General features: G+C 39.3%; 1 protein-coding gene across 1 annotated transcript; it reads right to left on the minus strand.

Annotated features, from left to right (window-relative positions):
- Positions 1-14,734: 14,734 nt before the first annotated feature.
- On the minus strand, positions 14,735-16,852 carry LOC122687949 (focal adhesion kinase 1-like; the record flags this gene model as incomplete). Its single annotated transcript, XM_043893708.1, has 1 exon — positions 14,735-16,852. A coding segment is annotated over one exon (1,494 nt), but the record flags the coding sequence as incomplete, so codon positions are not given.
- Positions 16,853-17,595: the final 743 nt, after the last annotated feature.

Here is a 17,595-nt window from a genome sequence, read left to right on the forward strand (position 1 = left end):
AAAGGTTTAAGCAAACCACACAAAACCCAAGACACTATTATATGACAATATACTCCATCAATGACAAAATCAATAAGAAATATTAGAAATAGAATTTTTTTTTTTTTTTTAGAAATTGTTTTATAAAATATAGGTGTTTGGCAACATAGTGTTTCAGATTGAGAGAAAACATTCTTCTTCCAAAGAAGGGGCGATCTCAAACTAAAAGTGTCCATAATCCTCTAGACGCCTCGTGCACTATTGGTAAATTTAACTTCAAGTCTACTTCGCTCCCCACCTTTCACCTAAAGACATAAGAGAAAGTTAGAGGGAAATCACTCTTGGAAGATCCCTCCATCTGAAGTGAGTGTCTTTGATTAAAGGGCTCCACCAGGGAGTCTGACTTTCACGGAGGCAGACCGGTTACCCACAGCGCATCTGCTCTGTACTCATGGGGTCACGTCCTTCACTCCTTTGCCTGTCTGCGAGGTTGAGAGAGAAGTTGCTTTTTAGGCTTAATGAAACTCCGTGGAAATGGCAATCAAATCCCACAACTTTTGTAGTTTATATACTGGGAAGACCATAGAACTGTTGGGAAAAGTAGAAACTACAGTCAATCAGTCAATAACTTTAATATTTATGAGCTGTAGGTACTAATTCTAAACAGCTGAATTCTGTATTGAGTAAAACTGGTGTACAGAATTTGTAAAATATGTGTGTGTAGGTTCCCTTGATATGATTATTTTATAATGATCACAAATTGGATGTGTATTCAAATATGAACATAAAAATTTTCTTTTTTCTCTGCTAATTCAGTCCTATGGTACTATATTTACTTGTGTTTATTTCCCTCAGAAACCTTTATGGAAACACTAATGAATGTAAGTCAGCTGTTTAGTTTCTAATAGTACTGGAGACTTTTAGTAGGCTTAAAATCAAGTACATGTGTTTACAGGACAATCGACAGTGTAAAATTTTCTTTATATATAAAAACTATAAAAGCTCTTAAATGTGACTTACTCTGTTTACAATGGATCCTATTATCATAAAAGAAATTACCACCTTGGAAAGAAAAGTCACAGAGTTTGCACAGTTTTCAGCTTGTTTTCTTTGTTAAAGAAGAAAAAAACAGTAAAGCTATTTTATAAAATGAAATATACTACTGTTTAAAAATCTGGAGTTCTGCTAATTGTTTGAGCATATGACTGAATTTTCTTGGCAGCACAGTTTCAAAACACTGGGAAGTAGAAAAACCAATTCAATTACTGGATAAAACATTTTGGAGGGGCCTTATATTGTGAGTTAAGTTCTTGCCATAATTTTATGCCCCCTGACAAGCAAGCTAGACATCAAGAGGTGTTTTGATCAGTGATTAATTATAAATGATGTGTGAATACTAAGACATTTTTAAAAAAAACTTATTTTGTATTAGGGCATAACTGATTAACAAACAATGTTAATTACACACTTCACAGTGTAACAGGTGAACAGGGAAGGGACTCAACCATACATATACATGTATCCATTCTCCCCCAAGCTCAACTTCATCCAAATGCCACATAACATCGAGCAGAGTTCCATGTGCTATCCATTTTAAATATAGCAGTGTGTACATGTCCATCCCAAACTTCCTACCCTCCCCTTCCCATCATCCTTCCCACTCTGGCAACCATAAGTTCCTTCTCTAAATCTGTGTGTCTCTCTCTATTTTATCAATACATTCATTTGTATCATTTCTTTGAAAATTCCACATATAAGGGATGTCGTAAGATATTTCTCTTTCTCTGTCTGACTTACTTCACTAGTCTCTAGGTCCATCCACATTGCTGCAAGTGCTAAGCCATTTATTTCTTTTCTTAAAATTTATTTCACAGAAATATAGTTGATTTACAATGCTATGGAAGATTCTGGTGAACAGCAAAGTGACTCAGCTCTATATAGACATACATATATATATGTAAATTCTTTTTTCATATCTTTTTGCTTTTTTTTTTTTTTAAGTTTTACAATGCTGTGTTGGTTTCTGCCATACTGGTGCCTGTAAGAAACCAGACACTAAAGCAAGGTAATATGAAATTTTCTTTCTCAAGATCCTTCAACTCTGAAACCTAGATAGAGGTCTGTTCTCATGTAGGGACTTAGAGAATGACAGCTAACTGCACATACACAGACTAAGGGGGGTGAGCAGGGCTGGAGTCATGTCGCCTCCTTCAGCTGGAGTGTCTGGAACCAAGTGTCAAATGACTGTCCTTGAAGTGGGGGGTTGTGAATCGTACGCTATAAGGAGCTGGTGGTGGTGTGACTCAGAAGGAACCATCCCAGAGCTAACAACTACCCCACAGCCCAGTCAAATGCTTAATGCTCTGTGTGTTAGAAAGCTTCAGACACTCCAGGAAAATTCAATGAACTCAGCACGGACTCTCCTACCAGTCCACAGCAGTCTGGACTAGTTCCTACAAAAATACCACGTGTGCAAAATGCATCATTTCATCATTTACACATTATGTTCCTCGTTCACTGTCTTTTTCAATCTTCACAGAAATCTTGGAAAGATAGTCTGTGAGGACTGAGAGACGTTTAACTGACTTGATAAATTCGTATAGAAGGTGGCTGAGGATTATTGCTAACCCACTGTGGGACAGGCTTATGGAGTTTCCTCAGTGGTACTGATAGTGTCTCTGTCCTTTCTATCTCCTAGTCATTTATGATCATAAAATATGTACAGATGTGCTCAGATTCATTGAACTCCATAAACTCCTAGGATTAAGCAGTAGCTGGGTAAGGTGAGAAAGCCCTTGAGAGCCTGTTTCTTCTTGGGAAGAGAGGAAGATTGACATGAATCCTTTAGACGCTCGGTTTCAACTGGGAATTTTGGCAGAGTCTAATGAAAACTCTTACCACACTCTGGAGAGTGGACTTTGCTTTATTCCAGGCATGCCTTAGTCCGGACTGAATCATCTGGACCCAGTTCCTGTGTGTCTCACAGTCTAGTGTGGATCTAGGGCTTCCAGAACCAGCTCTGGGCATCATGAGGCAGAACTACATTGTTTTCTCACAGAGTTCCAGGTTGCAACCTCCCAAGGAATGAAATGGAAAAAGTCAGACAACGTCATGCTTCTGGCATCACTTTGTTCCTACAGGCATGGATTGTTTGCTTCTCCTGGCCTCTGAGAAGCTTCTGGGGCATTCTGGTCTACACAAGGACAAGAGAAAAGAGAAGGTAAGAGTGTTATGCCCTGAAAATATCTGTATTGTGTGTTTCTGTGTTGGGCAGGGACTGAGCTAAGGTAGGAGGAGGAGGAGATGGAAGCTGAGAGAAAGGTATTGAATTAAAAACTGTTGTATACAAAGGAGTGTTTGTCATTAGGTATTATGTGTTAAAAGACTGAGTCCTTCCCCCAACAACTTAGTGTTCAATAGAAAACAGAAGCAAGAAAGATAATGTGGAGCTTAGTGGTAGCCTGTGTGCCCATGGAGAGAGAAGGGACGTGGGGATGGGGAGTGACTAGTAATGGCAAAAGGTTTCCTTTAGGGAAAATGCAAATGCTCTAAAGTTAGATTATGGTGGTGGGTGCATGACTCTATTTACATGCTAAAAATTACTGAATTGCACACGTTGGCAGGTGATCATTCTGTAAGTAAATTATATCTCAATAAAGCTGTTTTTAAAAAAGAACGCTAAATGGGGGAAAGTGGTCAAAAGATTGAAAAAAGAAAAACAAGTGATGGAAGCTCTCTCTCTCTTTTTTTTAATGGCTAAAGCAAAGTAGATTAAGGGAGTTAGGAATCCGTTCTGTGTCCCTGCAAGGCCTTTCAAATATGTTCCATTCTTTCCATTCACTATGTCTCTGTCTTAGTTCAAACCCTCATTCAGGTCTTGGTCCAGCACTTACACACAGACAAGAGCGTGTGTTCCTTGGTTGACTTCCAGCTGATTTGTTATAAGCCCTCTCAGCCAAACTGTTGCATTTGATTCTGAAATAGTTTCCTTATCCCTCTTCTCTCTCGGTTTTCCTAAAGCACAGTTCTGATCGTGTCATATTCTTACGGAACATTTCACTGGACTCAACATTCCTACAGAATGCAATGCAGACTTTTGGCTTCATCTGTGATGCCCTCTTCCTGGTCTTATTTTTCACATCATGAAAAATACCAAACCACAATTCATTTTTGGCATATAAAACCAGTTGCCTTTTTCTTAAAACATACTTCATTTTCCCACTTCTCTGCTTTGTGCCATTCTGCTAAAGGCAAGCTGTCAAAATTTCACCCATTCAGCTCAAATACTTCCTCCTACATTAAATCTTCAGTCACACACATCAAAATTGCAGCCTAAAAAACTACATGCTTCCTTGTATTTTAATTAGTTGTATACGTGCCTGCTTTTCTACTATACCTATCTACTCAATCATCATCATTAAGTTGAATTTTCAAATAAATAGTAATCATAAACTTATATATTTGTAGAATTCCCAGGTCATGCTGGTGGTAAAGAACCCACCGGCCTATGCAGGAGACTTAAGAGATGTGGATTTGATCCCTGGGTTGGGAAGATTCCCTGGAGAAAGGCATGGAAAACCCATTCCAGTATTTTTGCCTGGAGAATCCCATGGACAGAGGAGCCTGGCGGGCTATGGTCCATAGGGTTGCAAAGAGTTGGACATGATTGAAGCGACTTAGCATGCACACACAGAGAAGACAGGTTGTTGTAGAAATGATGCAGATCAAGATTCCATCAGAACCAGTATGAACCTCTGGCCTCATCTCACAAGCATGCATCTTCAGGCCCCTGCTTCCTTCTTTTTTTCTTTTCCCTTCTGTGCATTTCCAATCTACTCCAAGCCCTCTTCCCCAGGGTCTTCATCACTGAGAAAGCTCTAGTTCTGTCAACCCAGCTAGTCACTGCCAGACTGCATCTACTGAAATGCACTTTTTATTAACTTATCCTGTTGGAGAACAGCTCTCATTCTGAGACTAAATTGTACAAATGGAATACAGGAGGATAATATGTCTCTGCTGGAAACTGTACAACATTGAGACACCCTATAGCATGAAAGTTAGACTCCTGTGAATATACTTCCTAGGTGCATTTTCATCTAACTCATCTGAAAACCTGGCTTCCGCTTGTGTTCTACAATAAGAGATGATCAGTTTAGTTCAGTCACTCAGTCGTGTCCAACTCTTTGCAACCCCGTGGACTGCAGCACACCAGCCTCCCTGTCCATCACCAACTCCTGGAGCTTACTCAAACTCATGGCCATTGAGTCGATGATCCCATCCAACCATCTCATCCTCTGTCGTCCCCTTCTCCTCCTGCCTTCAGTCTTTCCCAGCATCAGGGTCTTTTCCAGTGAGTCAGTTCTTCACATCAGGTGGCATCAGTAAAAATAAGAGATGATAACAGTGAATAATTCTGAGAAGTTGCCTGGGAAGTGATTACCAAGGAGAAAGTGAGCATGACTAGGACGAGGGAATGGGTGAGCAGCAATTTAGCTTTTTCTTTAAAAAACATTTCTACATTTTTTGCGGCTAATTCTGTCAAGTTAAAAAATATGACATGGATTTCAGGGCATGCCAAGGCACAAGAATCATCCTGTATAACCTTAAAATGTACATCCTTGGTTTCTATGCTGATTATTTTCAGAATGTCCAGGGCTGAGGCCCACGAACTGTTTTTAAAGCTTCTCAGATACTTTGGAAGTAACCTGTCCTTAGATTGGCTGGAACTACTGGATCTTTAGCATATATTTAATGATGTGTTTTCTAATTTACCAGAATACAGGCCTGCCTTGTTTTATTGTGCTTTTAAGATACTGGTTTTGTTTTTTGTTTTTGTTTTTTTTAAAAACAAATTGAAGGTTTTTGGCAACTTGGCTTCAAGGAAGTCTATTGGTTTTATTTTTTCAACAGCATTTGCTCACTTCATATCATATTTGCCACATTTTGGTAATTCCGAAAATATTTTAAACTTTTTTCATTCTTCTTATTATGGTGTTCTGTGGCCAGTGATCTTTGATTATGACTTACTGAAGTTTCAGGTGATGGTTAGCATTTTTTAGCAGTATTTTCAAGTTGTATACTTTGGTAGACATAATGTTATTTATTATATACTTAATAGGTGACAGTCTAGTGTAAACATTTGTATGCGCTGGGAAACCAAAAAAAAAAAAAAAGATTTGCTTTATTGTACTACTCACTTTATTGTGCTTTGGAACTGAACTTGCAATACTCTGAGGTATGCCTGTATTGTCCAGAGTTTAGAAATTCTTTCTGTAATTTCTTGATGATGAAATCCTTATGCAGAAAGGCTTTTACCTTTTATTCTATGTTAGTAACAGAGCAGGAAAAAATTGATTTGTAGATTTTCTATAATGGACTTTTTTTTTTAATTTGGCCTGAAGAACCTTAAAAATTATTTCACGCCCTTATTATACATATATATGTATATGAATTAATCCCAAAGTTTCAAGATATCATAGTTAGAAACTTATACAAACTTATTCATTATACTTTGTAATAATCAAATACTTTTTTTAGAAAATGGAATTTTTTAACTTTTTAGCACCTCTGAAAGTACTGACAATTTAATGTTGCTCTGTTGATTTTTAAATGGTGGGCTAATAATGCAGTTTCTAACTTGCCTTATTTTATAGTGCCCACTGCTTTAAAGACTAAACTAATTAACAGAAAGAGAAACCCAAAAATAAAGAAAAAGATGAAATTCATAAATAAAAACAGACATTATATTTGAGGGGTACTTAGACTTTATAAGTCTATTTCTTCCCTAGAATGCATGAAATTCTTACCTATATATGAGAATAATAGTTAGTGAACTTTTCCCAGAAATAAACCTACTCACTTACAGTCAATCTATGACAAGAGGGCATGACTACACAATGGTGGAAAGAGTCTCTTCAACAAATGGTGCTGGGAAAACTGGACAGCTCCCATTTAAAAAAGGAAATTAGATCATTCTTTAACACCATACACAAAAATAAGCTCAGAATGTGTTAAAGACCTAAATGTGAGACCCAGATACTATAAGACTCCTAGAGGAAAACACAGGCAGAACACTCTGACATAAATTGCAGCAATATCTTTCTTGATCCATCTCCCAATATAATGGAAATAAAAACAAAAACAAACAAATGGGACCTAATTAAACTCAAAAGCTTTTTTGCACAGCAAATAAAACCACAAACAAAATGAAAAGACAACCCAGAGATTGGGAGAAAACATTTGCAAATGATGTAACCAACAAGGGATTTGTCTCCAAGATTTACAAACAGCTCATGAAGCTTAATATCAAAACAAACAACCCAATCAACAAATGGGCAGAAGACCTAAATAGACAGTTCTCCAAAGAAAACATGCAGATGGCCAAGAGGCACATGGAAAGATGTTCAACATTGTTCATTATTAGAGAAATGAAAATCCAAACTACAATGAGGTATCACCTCACACCAGGCTATCATCAAAAATTCCACAAATAATAAATTCTGGAGAGAGTGTAGAGAGAAAGGAATCCTCTTATACTACTGGTGGGAATGTGAATTGGTACAGTCACTATGGAGAAGAGTATAGAGGTTCCTTAAGAAACTAAGACTAGAGCTACCATATTGACTATGCAGTCCCATCCCATCCAGAGAAAAACATGGTCCAAAACGATACATGCACCCCAGGGTTCATTGCAGCACAGTTTACAATAGCCAAGACATGGAAGAAACCTAAATGTCCATCAACAGAAGGCTGGATAAAGAAGATGTAGTATCTACATACAATGGACTATTACTTGGCCATGAAAAAGAATAAAATAGTGCCATTTGTAGCAACATGGATGGACCTAGAGATTATGATACTGACTGAAGTAAGTCAGACAGAGAAAGAAAACTTATCATATGATATACCTTATATGCAGAATATAAAAAGAAATGATGCAAAGGAATTTATTTACAAAACAGAAACAGATTCACAGACTTGGAAAACAAACACGGTTGCAGGCGGTGGAGGGGAAGGGACAGTTAGGGATTGGGGATGGACATGTAGACACTGCTGTAGTTAAAATGAATACCCAACAAGGACCTAGCACGGGGAACTCTGCTGGATGTTATGTGGCAGCCCGGGTGGGAGGGGAGTCTGGGGACAGTGGGTACATGTATGCGTATGGCTGAGTCACTCTGTTCTTGCTGTCATAGTATCGCTAACTGGCTATCCTCCAATATAGAGTAAAAAGTTTAAAGAAGAAAGTTAATGAACTTTGTATACTAACTTCCATCTTATCTTTGTTGTGCTAAGTTGCTTCAGTAGTGTCTGGCTCTTTGCTCCCCTGTGGACTGTAGCCCTCCAGGCTCCTCTGTCTGTGGGATTCTCCAGGCAAGAACACCGGAGTGGGTTGCCCTTTCCTCCTCCAGGGGATCATCCCAACCCAGGGGTCGAAACCGTATCTCTTACGTCCCCTGCAGAGGCAGGCGGGTTCTTTACCACTAGCCCCTCAGACGGTAAAAGCGTCTGCCTGCAATGCAGGAGACCGGGGTTCAATCCCTGGGTCAAGAAGATCCCCTGGAGAAGGAAATGGCAACCCACTCCAGGACTCTTGCCTGGAAAATTTCATGGATGGAGGAGCCTGATGGGCTATAGTCCATGGGGTCGCAAAGAGTCGGACACATTGAACAACTTCATTTTCACTTTCCACCTGGGAAGCCCATCTTATCTTTAATTGACCCTATTTAATCAAAAAGGCAATAAAAATCAGTACCTGCTTGGAGGTTGAATTTAGACCTAATTTTCATCCCTGCTACTTATTTTAGATTTTATTTAGCTAACATAGGTCTTTAATGATTATTTGATTTCATGTGTGTTTATTTTATAATGAGAGGAAGAATATGTGTCACTCTTTGATTAGCCGAAGTATTTTCATAGCATACAATATTTCCAAATTGTAATAAACATAGAAAATTTGAACGTATTTTTAATTGATAGATGCTAAGTTATTGCCACTTCTTATATGAGTAGAGAGAAATATTTTTATTCCAAGATATCACAAGACCTCCTGACAATCATGATTTATAATTTTAAGCATTCAATATTTATTGTTTAAGAACTGATAAGATTGCTTTTATATTTAACTTCCTTTTGTTGTTAAACTATTTGACTTAAAATTTGACTTTTGACTAAAAGGTTATATATTCAGTTTTCTTCTTGGTGCTACAGAATGATTTTTTTTTTGAAAAACAAAGTACATATCTAAATCTGAATTATTTTCTTTTGTATTGAGTTATATCAGTGCTGGATTATTCAACTCATCTCAAGCTGAGGATGCCATCAAAGCAATATAAATATAGCTATACTCACAATGATGTAAGTGGTATAGATATAGGTAAGAGGAATGATTAGGTCTTTTGTGTCACTTAAGTAGTCATTATAAGAAAAATAAATACAGAACTAATTAAATATAGTTCACTTAAAGAGTGGTTTATCTTGATTCAAAATTTGGGTGGGGAGCGATACCATCTTTCTGTTCTTAGAGTCTATGTAAACATAATTGGGCTCTTGGTCAGCTGTCTCTTAGATTCCATGGTATCAGCACATTATCTATAAAATAAAGTGGAGGGTAGAAACAGTGATGCCAAAGAACATTCTTCATTTTTTAAACAAGTCACACCTCTTGTGATTTCATTGGAGAAATAGAAAACTGAAAAAGTATTTCTGTAACTTTATCAGAGAAACACAAATCAGTGAATTTAAATGAAAGCTTAACCTGTGTTCAGACATGTGAATCAGTTTAGGAGACATTGTGTAATATCTAGCATGTCCAAGTTTTGAAACTTGAAAGTTGACTATGAATTGATTTTTCTACTTTAGTTAATTTCTAGTCATACCTACTATATTACAGGCAAGGAACTGGAGACATCATGATCAACAAGGTCATGTTCTTGCTCTTAGAAATCTCATAGACTTGATTTTCTTTCCAATACAAGCCAAGCTACATAAAAAGAGCAAGTTTAAAATATTGCACATTTCATGAAAGTAGATACACACTTTTAAAGAACAGCCTGTAAAACTCTTGAATCCACCTGACTGTTTTTTCTTTATTCATTGAAGTTATTAAGTATCTGATTAAAAACATACCAAGAGGCTGCACTATAAGGAATATTTCACTGAAATAGTAGACCAATGAACATAGGCTGTCATATTTCTAGCATTATGGAGAGTTCTGGGTTCAGTACAGGTGCCCCTTCAAGAAAACTTGATATTAATGTTTCAGCCTCAGCAATAAAACACTTTATGTGCTACTTATAAAGGAAGATTTATTAACTTCATATCCTCTTAATAATTTATTTCTTCCTTTCATCAGGTATAATCTCATACCACAGCCCTTTGGCCTTGAAGAGTAATTTAATCTTCTCAGCTCAGAAAACTTTTTAAGCCAATCCTTGACACGGAGTAAAAGCAGAGTTTCATTAAGAGTATGCTACACTTACACGCAGCTTCAGTTTATCAGGTATCTGCAGGAGGCATGCAGGTAGAAGCCAAACCTTTGGCTTCCAACTGCCTTATGAATAGACTTCCTCTAAATAAGAAAGAAGACAGACTAAAGTAGGTCCAAACCAGGGCTTGGGGCTCAAGAAAATGTTTTTAACAGGAGATATGAGGTAACCCTTGATGAGATGTAATTTACACTCATCTTGAGAGAGATCATATATAGTAAGAGTATGTGGATTCACTTCATCCACAAGCTGAATAAGAGGTCTATTGTTCTGCCAAAAGAGATTCATCTTTAATTATTTGTAGTCATATTTTTTTCCTGAGGAAGAAAATTATAATATTATCTACTTCTTCCTGTATATATTTATTACTTTTATTTAAATTAAGAGTTATGCTACAGTTTCTTATGAATAAAAAGGAAAATATCTGAAGAACAGTTACATTACAAAGAGGAAAATACAAATGCAGCTTCCTGAAATTTTTATGAAAACTCACCCAGAAGGCACTACATAGTGTGGGATCCAATAGCATGGATGCTTCAAGATACATAAACAATGTAACTGAATCAAAGAAATTTCAGAAGTCTTAGAGCCTTACAAATATTTAAAATTTTAGAAAAGATTTAGAAAAAATTTTCTAAAAGATTTCTTTTAGAAAAGAAGTAAATAAAATAATAAAATTATGCATAAATTGAAAAATATGGTGGAATGAAAGCATAGCTCATCTATGATTATTATCTCTTTAATTTTAGCTTTTTTTGAGATAAAATTGACAAGTAATATTGTAAGATATTTAAAGTGTACATGGTGACAATTTGGTCTTCTCTGGTTGCTCAGACAGTAAAGAATCCACCTGCAATGCAGAAGACCTGGGTTCGATACCTGGGTTGCGAAGATCCCCTGAAGAAGGGACCGACTACCCTATCTAGTATTCTTGCCTGGAGAATTCCATGGACAGAAGAGCCTGGCAGACTACAACAGCCCATGGGGTTGCGAAGAGTCGGATATGACTGAGTGACTTTCATTTTCACTTTGTGACAAATTGATATCGATATACATTATGAAAGGATTTCCCTTATTTTTTTTTTTTTGAAAGGATTTCCCTTATCAAGCTAATTAACACTTCTATCACCTCACATAGTTGTAACTTTTTTGGTGAAATGATTATTCTTGACGAAATTTTGATAAAATGACTTGTTCATTAGTCAATGAACAACTTATGTTTTTGTTTTTTTTTCCTCACCACCAAGTAAGGTGAAACAGAGAAGCATATCAATACACTCTGAGAAGATCATTCAAAAACAGTTTTCAAAATGCCTGAGGTATTTTATCATTCATTCATTTCTTCATTCAACCTAGATATATTCATAGTGTGAAAGCACTAATTATATATGCACCTACATACATAGGACCCATGGAGGGAACAGTGATAAGTAAGGTTTCTACATTCAAAGAAATTGAGACATAGCAGTCAAGACATGTATAAAATAAGCATCCTTTTAAGGCAGAATATTAACAGAATCTAACATGGATGTTTACAGAAGGAAGAGACAATTTTTCAATAAAAACAAAAAATTCAATTAAAACACGGACAGAGGATCTTAAACAGACATTTTTTTCCCCAAAGGTGACATCCAAATGGCCAAAAGGTCAACATCACTAAACTATAATCATCAGGGGAATGCAGATCAAACCACAATGAAACATTACCTCACGCGTGTTGCTGCTGCTAAGTCACTTTAGTTGTGTCCGACTCTGTGCAACCCCATGGACAGCAGCCCAGCAGGCTCCTCTGTCCCTGGGATCCTCCAGGCAAGAATAGTGGAGGGGGTTGCCATTTCCTTCTACAATGCATGCACGCATGCTAAATCACTTCAGTTATGTCAGACTCTGTGTGACCCCATGGACAGCAGCCCACCAGGCTCCTCTGTCCATGGGATTCTCTAGGTAAGAGCGCTGGAGTGGGTTGCCATTTCCTTCTCCCTCACACCTGTTAGAATAACTATAAAAGCTATGACAAATCTGGAGAGCATGTTAAAAAGTAGAGACATCACTTTGCCCGAAAGGTCCATATAGTCAAAGCTGTGGTTTTTTTCCAATAGTCACGTATAGATGTCAGAGTGGGACCATAAAGGAGGCTGAGCACTAAAGAATTGATGCATTCAAGCTGTGTTGCTGGAGAAGACTCTTGAGAGTCCCTTGGACAGCTAGGAGATCAAATCAGTCAATCCTAAAGGAAATCAACCCTGACTATTGGTTGGAAGGACTGATGCTCCAATGCTTTGGCCCTCTGATCTGAAGAGGGAACTCATTGGAAAAGACCCTGCTGCTGGGAAAGAAAGATTGAAGCCAGGAGGAGAAGGTGGCAGTGAGGATGAGGTGGTTGGATGGCATAGCCAACTCAGTGAACATGAATTTGAGTAAATTCTGTGAGGTAGTGAAGGACAGGGAAACCTGGTGTGCTGTAGTCCATGGGGTTGCAAAGCTGGACATGACTTGGTGACTGAACAACATTATCAAAAAAACAAGCAATACCAGTTTGGTGAGAATATGAAGAAGAGAAAAAAAAACCCTTGTGCACTGTTGGTAGGAATGTTCAGCCAATATGAAAAATAATATGGAGGTTCTTCAAACCATTAAAAGTAGAACTGCCATAGGATTGAGCAGTTCTACATCTGGGTTTGTGTCCAAAGGAAGTAAAAAGAAGATAATAAAGAGATGTCTGAACTCCCATAAAAGTTGATTACATTATTCACAGTAGCCAAGAAGTCGGAACAACCAAGGTGTCCATTGATAGATGAATGGATAATGAAGATAGGAGTTACACACACACCATGGAGTACCACTCAGCTATGAAAAAGAAGTCTTGCCATTTGCAGCAATATGTGTAGACCTTGAGAGCATTATGCAAGTCAGATATAATGTGATGTAAGTCAGAAATGTTTGATCTCACTTATGCTTGGAATCTAAAAGAGTAAAACTCTCAGAAAGTAGAATGCTGGTGACAGGTTTAGCTGGGTGGGAGAGGACTGAGAAAATGTCATTTAAGGCTAAAAACTTACAACTGTTAAGGTTGGTGCAAAAGTAATTGCAGTTTTACATTGTTGAAAGGTGCCATTTAATACTGGAATACATGTAAAAATAAATGTGGTTATGTTATACATTATTTCAATATTCATTTCTCACTTTATGATTTTTTGCTAATGACATTACTTGTTTGTTTTACATTTATTATAGACTAGGGAAATGATATTAGACAAAAAGCAAATTTGAGCAGTTTTCTTATTCAAGTTCAAAATGAGTCATAAAGCAACAGAGACAATTTGAACACTAACAACACATTTGGATCAGGAATAGTACAGTGTGGTCATGGTTCAAGAAGTTTTGTATAGGAGATGAGAGCCTTGAAGATAAGGGCATGGTGGCCAACCATCGGAAGTTGACTACGACCAACTGAGGGCAATCATCAAAGCTGATCCTCTTACAACTACACGAGAAGTTGCCAAAGAACTGTGTTGGCCATTCTATGGTCGGCATTACATCTGACAAGTATGCTCATCAAATGGATGACAAGTATGCTCATCAAATGGATGACAAGTATGCTCATCAAATGGATGAGATGCACTGAAAACTGCAGCCAGCACTGCTCAACAGAAAGGGCCCAATTCTTCACGGCAACACCCAACTGCACGTTGCACAACCAGCGCTTCAAAAGTTGAATGAATCGGGATATGAAGTTTTGCCTCATCCATTATATTCACCTGACCTCTTGCCAACTGACTACCCCTTCTTCAAGCATTTCTACAACTTTTTGCAGGGAAAATGCTTCCACAACCAGCAGGAGGCAGAAAAGGCTTTCCAAGAGCATTTTTGTCAAATCCTTAAGCACGAATTTTTATGCTACAGGAATAAAACAAAACATTTCTTGTTGGCAAAAAATGTGTCAATTGTAAAGCTACCTATGTTGACTAATAAAGATGTGTTTGAGCCTAGTTATAATGATTTAAAAGGCACAGTCCGAAACTACAATTACTTTTTTTTTTTATTTTATTTATTTATTTTTTCCAGTGGGTTTTGTCATACACAATTACTTTTTTTTTTTTTTTTTGGCTGTAAAATAGTCAACATGGCTTTAATTTTTCTTTATAAATTATATAAAAATGGAAAACAGGGATGGTTTCAGAACTTCTTCTCAATGCAGTTTGGAGGTGCTCTGGTACAAAGCATTTCTGCTTCCGAGAGAAATAACATCGCTACAAAAAACTGGCACATTATTCTGGTGAAAAAAGACAAAAGTTTTTAGTGTGTTCTACAGCTAGTTTCCAACCAAATGTTTCACACACCCACATGAAAGTGAAAGGCAGGAAGGAGGAGAGAGTTGTAGTTTTTTTTTTTTCTGAAATGACTCAAGTCTTCAAAATATAGCTTTTATATTCTTCCTCTGTAAAGTGGTATTAGCATATTGCAACTGTAGAGTGTTCTGACGACAAAAATTCCAGTCTGGATCGCAAGTCTGCGGTTGGCAAAGGGCTTCTCAGCCCCATGGTTCCTGGAACCCTCCGCTTCCTCCTCTTCTTCCAAAGCGAGGTCTGGCCAGTTCAGGAATCAGCGTGTCGCCACCTTGGCCGTTTCCACGAAAGCATATCCTGACACGAGCACAGCCTGTCCTTCATCATTCTTTAAGAGCTTCTCACATACAACTTTTACTCTCAGAAGAATGCCACACTGTGGATCCCGGACTTATCTGAACACCATGATTAAAGAGCCGAAACAAAAACAACCCAAATCAGAACGCAGTTAAACTTATGTGAGATTTTCAAGCAGCCGTCAGTCAAACGCTGTCGGTGCCGGCTGGGCAGGGCCTCGCTGCTGGTGGGGGCGGGGCAGGCCCGCGCTCAGTGCGGCCTCGGCTGCCCCAGGCCCTTCAGTCTGGCCTGGTCGATGACGTCGAGCAGGTTCTTGGCATCCACGGCCAGCGCGTGTGCGGCCGTCAGCATCTGCTTCTTGTACTCCTGCTGCAGGCTGGTCATGACGTACTGCTGGGCCAGTTTCATCTTGTTGATGAGCTCCCCCAGGTCAGAGTTCAGCAGCTTCTGGGCCATCTCGATCTCTCGGTGGGTGCTGGCAGGCAGGACAGGGATGGTCTCATCCACTGTGGCCAACAGCGTCCTCAGGGCCAGGCCGACTTCCTTCACCATGGGGACGTACTCCTCTGGCGGGGCGGGCTGGATCTTGCTGGACATCTCGATGACCGCTCTCACCAGGCCCGTCACGTTCTCGTACACCCTGTCGTTGGACCGGTCCAGGTTGGCGGTGGGAGGGGGGCTGATCTCCTGGGGCTGAAGCTTGACGCCCTCGTTGTAACTGTCCCCGGGGCTGCCGAGGCTGGCCAGGCTGCCCAGGTGCCCGGGGGCTTCAGGACGCGGCGGCTTCTTTGGTGGCGCTGCAGGATCTGGTTTGCCCACAGGCTGATATATGTGCTGGTTGCCAGTCGGGCCCTGAGGACCTCCGTCCTCCCTGTCGATGCTGCCTCGAGAGAGCCGCACGTCAGGTTTCAGAAACCTCTCCTCCTTCTCCAGCCAACGCTGGTCCTCCTCCATCTCCTGCTGCTGCCGCATCAGCCGCTCCTCCATCAGGTGCGTGGGCAGTGCCTGCCCGAGGCCACGCAGGTCCAGTGCCGCTGAGTCCTCCACGCTGGGCTGCCACATGGGTATCTCCTGTGGTCTGTGATTCCACGAATCTGTTTGGTCCAAGAGAGATGCCTGACCTGGGTAGATGCTGCCAGCCATGGCTGTGACTCCATGTGGGCCAGGGTAGCCAGAGACCTGGTAGTGATTGGTCTGAGCCATGTGCTGTGGGCTGGGATAAAATCCTTCGCTGGACCTCGGACTGGGATAACCAGGTCTGCTGGGCTTGGGCGGTGCTTCGTCGGACCCTCCGGAGTCCCAGGATGCGGTGACCTGCCTTCTGGACTCCATCCTCATGCGCTCTTCTTGCTGGACCTTCTCTTCCTCCAGGATTGTGCTGAGCTGAGCCTTGAGCTCAGTGAAACGGGGCCGCCGGCTGGGGTCGTACGCCCAGCACTTGGTCATGAGGCTGTAGAGGGTGGGAGGGCAGTTGGGAGGCATGGGCAGCCTCTCCCCATTCTCGATGCGCCCGATCACGTCATTGTTCTTCACGCCTTGAAAGGGCTTCACACCATGCATCAGGATTTCCCACATACACACACCAAACATCCACACATCACTAGCTGAGGTAAAACGTCGAAAATTGATTGACTCAGGAGCCATCCATTTAATAGGCAATTTTCCTTTGGAAGCTTTGTAGTAAGTACTATCTTCCATATATCGGGATAATCCAAAGTCTCCTAATTTTACACAATCATTACACAATTACTTTTTACCAAGCTAATAGTAGATAAGTAAGTCCTGAAGATCTAAAGTATAGTGATTATAGTCAACAATAGTGATTATAGTCAACAATACTATATTATAAATTTCAGAGTTGCTAGGAGACTAGGTTTTAATTGTTCTTACCGCAGGAAAGAAATGATAATTATGTGACATGAAAGAGATGTTAGCTGACACTAAAGTAGTAATCACACTGCAGTAAAGAAATATGTTAAATCAACATGTTGTATACCTTAAACTTACCTAATATTATATACCAGTGCATCTTAATTTTTTTTTTTTTTTTAAAATGAAGGAAGAAAGAAACCATGAAGACAGGCACCACTGAAAGATTAATCTGTGAAAAATGCTTTGAAGGATGTATAGGATTTTGAAAGATAGATATTTTGTAGGAGGATATTCCAGGAAGAATCAAAAACAGCACAAGCAAAACCAGGGACACAAAAACATACAGGATGTGTTGTGAAGAAAATGAGTAGCAGGCTACAGATGTAAAGTGTGTTCAGATAAGTAATACAAAATGAAGTAAAAAGGTGAATTTCAGCCAGATTTTAAGAAGATTAAAGATATCTGAAAAATAGCTTGTTCTCTAGAGTTTGCACAGACATTTTAAGTTACTTTTAAGGAGAGAATGGCTAAATGCAGGGACATGAGTTAGAATGTTTTCTCCACAGTCCAAGTAAAGGAAAATGAGAACTAAATCTAACAAAACACAGTGAGAA

This window comes from Cervus elaphus, chromosome 32 (genome assembly GCF_910594005.1).
Source record: "Cervus elaphus chromosome 32, mCerEla1.1, whole genome shotgun sequence".
Lineage (NCBI taxonomy): Eukaryota > Metazoa > Chordata > Mammalia > Artiodactyla > Cervidae > Cervus > Cervus elaphus.